General features: G+C 42.4%; 1 protein-coding gene across 2 annotated transcripts; it reads left to right on the forward strand.

Annotated features, from left to right (window-relative positions):
* Positions 1-4,463: 4,463 nt before the first annotated feature.
* LOC147629835 (protein trichome birefringence-like 6) lies at positions 4,464-9,758 on the forward strand. 2 transcript variants are annotated; one of them, XM_086811362.1, is made up of 6 exons: positions 4,464-4,688; positions 5,494-6,604; positions 6,836-7,028; positions 7,500-7,684; positions 8,559-8,717; positions 8,966-9,758. In XM_086811362.1, the coding sequence occupies exons 2-6, from the start codon at positions 5,658-5,660 to the stop codon at positions 9,303-9,305; spliced, it is 1,824 nt and encodes a 607-aa protein (XP_086667488.1). In that variant the 5' UTR covers positions 4,464-4,688; positions 5,494-5,657; the 3' UTR covers positions 9,306-9,758. The 2 variants fall into 2 exon arrangements, with proteins under 2 accessions (XP_086667488.1, XP_086667489.1); XM_086811363.1 differs by having other exon boundaries at positions 4,656-5,395.

A 9,758-nucleotide genomic window follows, 5' to 3' on the forward strand; every position in this document is an offset into this window, starting at 1 on the left:
AACATTCATTGGAGTGTGGTTGAGCTGAGGAAGGCTCATTTACAGATTTGAAGTGTGCGGAAGGTGTATGCATTGAGCAATATGTCGGACAATCCAGTTCAGATTGTTGGTGAAAAGCTGGATAGGAAGAACTTCCACGCATGGAAGTACAGGATAAAGAGTTTCTTGAAAGGGAAAGGATTTTGGAATCTCATTGCAGGTGCTGAGCCTGAGCCTGAGCTACCTCGGCAACCTACACAGCAGCAGCTTATTGCTCATAAGCAATGGTCAGAGAGAGCATTCAAAGTGCTGCATTATTTGTCTATATGCTTTTCTGATGCTATGCTCATACACATTCAGGATGCTGAGAATCCCAAAGATGCATGGGATACTTTGGTCAAGATGTTTGATACAGATACGAGTGCTCGCAAGTCTCAATTGCGACAGCAGATACACAATGTGAAAAGGAATAAAAGGAGCATACATGATTATGTGCAAGAAATCAAGAAGTTTGCAGATGCATTGGACACAATAAATGCCCCCATGCCTGATGATGATTTGGTGGATATTATCTTGCGTGGTCTTGGCAAGGAATACAAATCTTTTGATACATCTATCTCAGTGAGGAGTACAGGTCTACCCGACTTCGATGAGTTGGTTTCACTCTTGTTGGTTGAGAAAATCAAGCTCAGTGATTCATTTCTGGATGCATCTTCTAGCCATGATGATGGCAGAAATCAGGCTTTCTACTCGCAGAGAGGTTTTAGAGGCAGGGGGAGATTCGCATCACGAGGACGTGGTGGTAATGGTCGTGGATGGCAGGATAGGCCTCCACAACAGAATTTTCAGCCTTCATATGGTGCTCGAGGTGGTCGTGGATATGCACCACAAAGAGGCAGAGGTACCCCCCGTGGACGAGGACGTTGGCAAGGCCAACAAAATGCTATGCAAGATGTGGAATGCCATTATTGTGGCAAATATGGTCATATGGCGAGAGATTGCTTTCGCAAACAGAATGATTTGAGAGGGGGAAGAGCACAACGTGGTGGTCATTATGGTGGAAACTATGCACAACATGGTGGTAACTATGCATCAAGTAGCAATGATGGAACTGCAAATCATTTGTTTGCCATGAAGCATGTTGTGGGTTCTATGACAACAAATGCTGAGAATGATGATACATGGTATATGGACTCAGGAGCATCAAATCATATGACGTGTCATGGAGAATGGTTTGAGCACATGAAGCCAATGGATGTCAAAGGCTATGTGGAAACAGGTGATGATACCCAGCATGTCATTACACATGTTAGAAGTGTACCATTGGTCATGCATAATGGTCAGACAAAGTCTATGTGCTGTATGTGCCTTCGATCACTAAAAGCTTGGCCTCAGTTGGTCAAATGGTGGAACAGGGATTACAGGTTCGCTTCAATGAGCATGGATGCTTTGTTGAAGACTTCAAACATGGATGTAGAGTGATTGCTAAAGGCAAGAAAGAAGGAAGATTGTTTAAGCTGGATGCTGGAATTCCTGAGCTAAAATCAGCCATGTTCTCAAAGAGCAGGAATGTGGTACAGGACATTGATAGGTGGCACAAGAGGATTGGCCATGTAAATATACAGAGATTAAAGAACATGCAAACAAGAGGCATTGTCAATGGTTTGCCTAGGTTCAAATATGATGGACATATGCATGTTTGTGAAGCCTGTCAGTTTGGGAAGCAGGCAAGATTGAGATTTCCTAGAGAAGGAAATATGAGTAACAGGCCACTTGAGATCGTACACAGTGATGTATGGGGTCCTGCACAAAACCCATCTATCAAAGGCAGTTTATACTATGTTACATTCATTGATGACTTTAGCAAGATGACATGGATATACTTTCTCAGGAAGAAGAGTGAAGTATTGGAAAAATTCATGGATTTCAAAGCTTTTGCAGAAAAGCAGTATGGCTGTTGGATTAAATGTCTGAGGACAGATGGAGGTGGTGAATACACCTCAAAAGCTTTTGAGCATTTCTTGAGGAAGCATGAAATAAGGAGACAATTGACATGCAGGTATACACCTCAGCAGAATGGTGTGGCTGAGAGAAAGAATAGAGTTATATGTGAAGTGGCAAGGGCGATGCTTAATGAAAAGAGCATGCCAGTTTACTATTGGGCAGAAGCATGTGCTACTGCAGTTTATATATTGAACAAAACACCTACAGCAGCCATTCATGGAAGCACGCCAGAGATGCGGCTCACAGGTTACAGGCCAGACATTGGACATCTTAAAGTTTTTGGATGCATAGCCTATGTGCATGTGCCTGATGAAAGAAGAAGGAAGTTGGATCCTGAGGCAGAGAAATGTATATTTGTTGGATATGCACAGGATCGAAAGGCCTACAAGTGTTATAATCCACAAACTAGACAAGTGGTCATCTCACGTGATGTGGTGTTTGATGAGCTTGCTAGTTGGTATAAAGCAAAAGATGAGGGTGTTATTGAGTCACTTGAGGCTGATGTACATGTGAACTTGCCACCACAAGCAAGTTCTAGTTCTACTACTATGTCTGGGCCAGCAGCAGAAGCTGAGAGTAGCAGTGTACGTCCATGGTCAGGACGTTTGAGGCATGAGAGTGTAAGCACTGGGAGTAGTGCTATGGATAAAGGCAAAAAGAAAGTCGAAGGAATTGGAATCACAGGATATGAGTCATCTAGTTCTGAGAGTTTGGATGAGGAGCTTGGCATACCTGTTTTACGCACACCTGGTGCTAGACAGGACAGATATGTGCCACCACATGCTAGAGTCACAGGTGTACAGAGTGACCCGCATGCATTGCGGAGATCCCAGAGGGTCAGATATCCTGTTGACAGGTTGACATACAGAGATTTTGCTATGCACTATGCATACATGACATCTATGGTGAAGCATGTGGAACCTACATGCTATACAGAGGCTATTGGAGAGCATGTATGGGAAAAAGCAATGGATGTAGAGATGGACGCATTGGTCCATAATGATACATGGGACTTGGTTGCACTACCAAAGGACAAGAATGTTATTGGATGTAAATGGGTTTACAAAGTGAAGTGCAAATCTGATGGTTCTATTGAAAGACATAAGGCAAGATTGGTAGCAAAGGGTTATGCACAGACCCATGGATTGGATTATGATGAGACGTTTAGCCCAGTGGCTAAGATGGGCACAATGAGAGCAGTCATTGCTATGGCTGCAGCTAATGGCTGGGAAATGCATCAGATGGATGTTAAGAATGCATTTCTGAATGGAGATCTACAAGAGGAAGTATACATGGCACAGCCAGAAGGGTATGTACATCCTAGATATCCCACTCACGTATGCAGGTTGAAAAAGGCATTATATGGTCTAAAGCAAGCACCACGTGCTTGGAGTGATAAGATGAGCAGATATCTTATCTCACTTGGTTTTCAGATTTCTACAGCAGATTCTTCACTCTATGTGAAGAAGACACAGCATGGGATTGTTTTACTAGTCATCTATGTGGATGATTTGATTATCACAGGTGATCATGGTGCAGATGTGATGCATGTCAAGAAAGCTTTGAGTGGGCAATTTGACATGAAAGATCTTGGTGAGTTGAGATACTTCCTTGGCATTGAAGTGGTGAAAGATCATGCAGGTGCTTGGTTAGTACAGTGCCAATATGCCTTGGATATGTTGGCAAAGTATGGCATGACAGGGTGTAAGCCTATGAGTACACCATTGGAGCAAAATGTGAAGTTGCGGGCTGATTATGGCGAGGAATTAGATGATCCTTCTATGTACAGGAAGATGGTTGGTAGTCTCATATACATGACTATCACACGCCCAGATTTGAGTTATGCAGTGGGGCTAGTCAGCCAGTTTATGCAGAGCCCCAGGAAACCACATTTGGATGCAGTGAGACGCATCATGAGATATGTGAAAACCACAGCACATTATGGTTTATTCTATGAGAGTGGTAAAAGCTTGGACATACATGGCTACACAGATGCTGATTGGGCAGGTAGCGCATATGACAGGAGGTCTACTAGTGGATATGCTTTTACACTTGGAAGTGCCGTGGTGAGTTGGAGTAGCAAAAAGCAACCTACAGTTGCTTTGTCCAGTACAGAGGCTGAGTACAGAGGTGCAGCCATTGCTACTTACGAGGTTGGGATTATTGTGAGAAACAATCCACTCAACAATGTGCACCTTCTTTTTGTAAGGTTGCTCTTGTCTGTATTATGAAGGAAGGGATGCCTCTCCAAGGCAAAATTCACAGGCATTCACACTAGAAATCCAAGAGGAGCGAGGGCCTTGTTACACACTTGCAAGGGGAAAACCCATCTGATATTTGATTTGGTGGGCGTGGAGGTCGAAGCGTGTGAAAGGATGTAGTAGGCGGCCGCCCCAGGCAGGATCCCGCCCGTTTTCTAGCCGCCGACACGGTACGGCAAAATCATTTGTTGAAATGAATAAAAATCTCACCTGATAAGCCCTCTTTTCTAACACCATGGACTTAAGGGTCGAGACTGTCCTCCTAAACGTAGATACGCACCGCATTGCTTTGTCTTCCGACACACGCCGCAGAATTTTAGTATTAAATTTTATTCTTCTCGGATTTTCTTATTGCACTCTACACAGTGCCCCCCTCCCCTGCTTTCTTGCTGATTACACGCATGATTATCCGATGATCCCCACTTCATCACATCAAATTTTGAGGTTTGCGCCCCAAATCCCCCTCAATCTGCCATGCTTGTATTTGTTATTAATCTAATCCATTCTGTATTTGTAATTAATCTACTCCATATATTTCAAGCCTCATGAATCTTGTCATTAGCTCTTGCCACAGGCAAGTCCTTAAACTAAACCCAATGCAGCAGCTGTTAATCTAAACTCAGCTGCATCTAATCTCGTGGTTTTAAAAAAAGGCAGCCTGATAATTTTCAAATCCTTCCTAATCCTTGTGCGAAAGTTTCGATCTGCACGGCCTAATTAGGAGCTCTCTAATTTCTTTAATTTTTCATTACTTCTTAATCCACACTCAAAGTCCTTAAAGGGAGGTAGCCAGGCCACTTACTTTGTGTCCATGTCAATACACCTCTTTATACAACCCATATTGACAATTGAGTCTTTATTTATAACACTTCTTCCATACTGTAAGTACTCTTAGTCGACTCTCAACACCCTTTGAAGATGGTACCACTGAGTCCATCTCAGTAGTACCCTCTCAGTCCGCATAGTGGAGCTCTTGATGTAATTACCATTTTAATCTCCTTAATCCTTCCATTAGATCCTAATTCACCCCCACCTTCAAGTCTATAAAAGTTGCACTCTGAGCCACATTACTGATGTGTTCTGCCAGCCAACATGCACATGCGATTGTCATCATCTCATTACATATGGCGGCGACAATGCAGAGTGCAATTGTATTAGCCCTTAATCTACCTTAATCGTTGCACTGGCATCTAATTCACACACTTAAAAGTTTTTTAATCTGAACCTTAATTTTGAAATGTTTCTACAGGGCAATAATTTCATCACCACCCCACCATGATGGTGGCTGCAGAAAGCAGAACCCTTTCAAGCAGCACCTTATCACTCATGTGTGTGTGAGCTAATTGTGGTGGCTCTGTTACGCTGTTGTAACAGCATCAAAGAGCTTTGCTAGAGCAGGAGCCGTGTGTGGCTATGGAGCTTAGCAAAGCACAAAGAGCCTTTCTTGTCATGCCCTCAAGGTGGCCTCCCATTCTCTTTGGTCTTGCCCTGGGCCTCTTTGTCTCTGCTGTTTTCACATCCAACTTCGCCATGAGGGTCACGCCTAACCTCATCTCATCATCATCATCATTATCACAGCCACCATCATCTCACCCTTCTTTTACCACCACCTTCTCCAACCAGCTCTTCATCCTCCTCTTCAGAGGATCCGACCCACATGTAGCCCCACATCAAGAGAGCATCCCACCATCCACATCCATACATAAAAGCCCCCCATACACAAACATGCCTTACCTCAAGCAATCAGTTAGAAGCTCTCGTGATCAGTCCTCCCCACAGCATAATAATGCATTTCAGGAAGATGCTGCCATAGATAAGGATGGAGATGAGGAGCAAAACAGTGATCATCACAGTCTGGCTTTGCAAGCAATTTCTTCTCAGAGTAAGATGTTGGATGCCAAAGGTTTACCCAGCCAAAAGACCTATTCAAACACTATTCCTTTGTCAAAAAACATAGAACAAATCAATGATACAGGCCATGTTAACGGTGGGTCTCCTCCATCTGATTCACTGCATTCTAATGGTTTGAATACATCATTAGCCGACCGAAGCGATGCAACGGGGCTTCTCCATGATGCGTTGTCTTCATCATCAGAGTCAGTTAATGATTCAAAGTCATTGTTAGCTAATGGAACCAATGGCACGGGGCATGTTCATGATGGGTTTTCTTCCTCATCACATTCTACCAATCCTAAGTGTGATATCTCCATAGGAAGGTGGGTTGAAGATGACACATATCCACTCTACAAACCTGGCTCTTGCCCATTTGTAGATGAAACTCTCAACTGCCAGCAGAATGGCAGGCTGGATACCAAATACACCAGGTGGAGATGGACCCCAAGGGATTGCAATGTGTCAAGGTAGGAAGGCCTACATATGGTAGAAGTCACTTCTATGCTTAGCCAACCATTTCTCTGTATGCTGAATTCTTTTAATAGCATAATCCTTCATCTTTTATGTTTAAAGGGTGTGATAAGAGTATGAAGTTAAAGAAGCTTTGTGTGTATTGATTAGAATACATTAACCAAATTTTCTATGTATTGGTCAGAATGTAAGGTTGAGCTCATTTTGTGTGATTTTTTTGCATACAGGTTCAATGGCACAGACATGCTGGAAAGGCTGAGAGGGAAAAGACTGGTTTTTGTGGGGGACTCCTTAAACAGGAATCAGTGGGAGTCAATGCTTTGCATGCTGAGAGAATCATTAGTAGACAAGCATAGAATTGTCCAGATACAGGGCAGTCGCATTTCGAAATTACCAGGCGCATATATCTTCAAATTCCTGGTAAGTTAGCATATATCTTCAAATTCCTGGTAAGTTAGCATCTCTTCCTCAACCTTACAAACCTTGGGGTGTCATCAATGCCTTCAAAAAATGTATAATGTCAGCTGAGTGCATAGTTTTTTAATCAGGTCTAATTACAATCTTTGCAACTACAGGAGGTGTATAGTTCATTATGTTTTACTGTGGCTTGCAGCAGGGGTATCAATAGAAGTATACTTATAAGAGATGGTACACACACACACACAGATATACATTCACTTATATGTAAAACTGTACATGTACATCCATTCGTGCATACACGTGTACACAGATAAATGCATAATGAAACATTTGATTATGCAATTTTTGTGTGTGTGTGTGTGTACATCAATGCATGCATGCATGTATCCATCATAGCTAAAAGCGCAAATGAAACATTTGATTATGCAGCTTAAATGGAGACTCGGTTAATGTGATGTGTTCTTGGTTCAGGATTATGACTGCAAAGTGGAGTTTTACACTTCCCAGTATCTAGTGGACAAGCAAGAGGGGTCCAATCAGACCCAGTACACCATACGGTTAGACAGGATGGACAAAGCAGAGAGAAGATGGAGGAAAGCTCATGTATTGGTGTTCAATACAGGGCATTGGTGGACTTCTGACAAGATTGGAGAGGGGTAATCAATGATAATCTTCCCTTTAACGATGTGATATATACCATGTAGCCAAAGGGTTGATGCATCCACATGCATCTTCTTCCATCTGATTTAACCATATATTTACTCCACGACAAGAAGACTGAAGACTGAAGACAAGAGAAGATGTGAGGCTCCAAAGAGTGAGGCGCCATGTGAAAATCTCTAAGAGAGAGACCCCACAACCCAATGTAACCTGCCCCAACAAAGTAAAACCGCCTCTGAGCCACCGATGATGTAGGCCATGTGGTAGATAGATGTATGTGTGAGCACTTTAGTCAAGGTCATGGGCACTTGTAGTAGCCTTGAACACATAGAGAGAGAGAGTGTCAAGGACTATGAGTTTAGGGACTTGAGGCACTGGTCGCGGGCTATCAAGTAAGAAAGAAACTTCGTATAGGGTCCAGGTGTGCTAAGTTAACTTGAGGGGAGGTGTGCTAGACACTGGTCATCGCGGACTATAAACAAAAATTTGATTAAGCTTATAGGCTGTATGTATAAGCCTATACTTGATGTATGTCATCAAGTATAGGCTTACAAACATGTTTGAGGAGCAGCTCCACATGAGGCATATCCATCACCATATGATGGTTCTGCAAATGCGCACATACAGCCTAAGTCTAATCATTTTTGTTTATTTTCTTATGCATAGATTCAACCAGGTTCGAACTAATGGCTGCATTTTGGAACACATAAATCTACGTTGGGCGATAATCATATGCCAATACACACAAATTCATGCCTCCAAAGGGTGAAAAAAAATCATTTATGGACTGATAGATAAATCTTTTTATTAGGGATGTCCTTAAACCATATCAGTGTTTAACAATGATGTATTAGGCTTTTTATGCAACAGGGAGAATTGCTTTCAAGAAGGGAACAAGGTGTACAGAAAACTCGAGGTTATGGTGGCTTACAGAAAGGCTCTGTCTACATGGGCAAGATGGGTGGACAGATATGTCAATCCACAAAACACCAGTGTTTTCTTCCGCAGTTACTCACCTGTTCATTACAAGTAAGTGGAAGGATTGCATGAGGTGTTGGCTATTCCATTATCATCATAATTTTTAGGTTTAATGTGGCTGTATCATGAACATGCCTTGCATGCTTATTGGGTTTTAGTTATTGGGTTTTAGTTCTAATATGGGTTTATGCTAATCTAAGCTAGGTTTGTCTTGGGTTTAGCTCTAATGTGGTTATAATTCGCTAGTTATTATGATGTTTTGTTGATTAATTAACATGTTTTTTAAAACTGATCTACAGAGGAGGCCAATGGAATTCTGGTGGGCAGTGCCAGGATGACACAGAGCCAATCTATGAGGAATCCTATCTAACACCATATCCTGATAAGATGCAAGCTTTGGAAGGAGTTCTGCAAGAAATGAGGGTAGCCGTGCATGTGCTCAACATCACCAGGATTTCAGACTACAGGAAGGATGCCCACCCTGCGGTGTATGGGCACCCTCCACACCAGGTGGTTCCACACCAGGACTGCAGCCATTGGTGCCTGCCTGGAATTCCTGACACTTGGAATGAGCTCCTCTACTTTGCTCTCAGCAAACAATCAATGACCTCACCTGAACCACTCCCATCAGTGGAGTAATCTCACAACCATCAACCCTCTTAAATTGAGATTACCCATACCTCCCTACTTCTTAACCTAATCCCCTTAATTGCACCCAAAATCAGATCATCCCCTCCACTTTCTACACTGCTTAACCCTCTTAATCATACCCAAATCCCACTTTCCAAACTATTTAACGTAATCCTTAAGATTTCTTCTTTTATCCTCTTTTTCATACCCGAATTATAATATTAGTTAACCCAGTTCTCTTGGTCGCAGATTGCCCAACACTTAAAACGAATCCTCTTAACTACACCCAACTTCCTCTTTAATCTTATCGGCTTAACCATATATATTCTGATTAACTCAATTTTCTTAAATAGCTATACCAGCGTTTGACAATTCTTAAATTAATTACTCCTTTTGCAATTTAACCCAACGCTTTTGCAAAACGCTCTTTAGATGGTTTCAATAAGAGGATTCGTTCAATCA

This window comes from Cibotium barometz, chromosome 17, assembly GCF_041138505.1.
Source record: "Cibotium barometz isolate CiBa-2024 chromosome 17, ASM4113850v1, whole genome shotgun sequence".
NCBI lineage: Eukaryota > Viridiplantae > Streptophyta > Polypodiopsida > Cyatheales > Cibotiaceae > Cibotium > Cibotium barometz.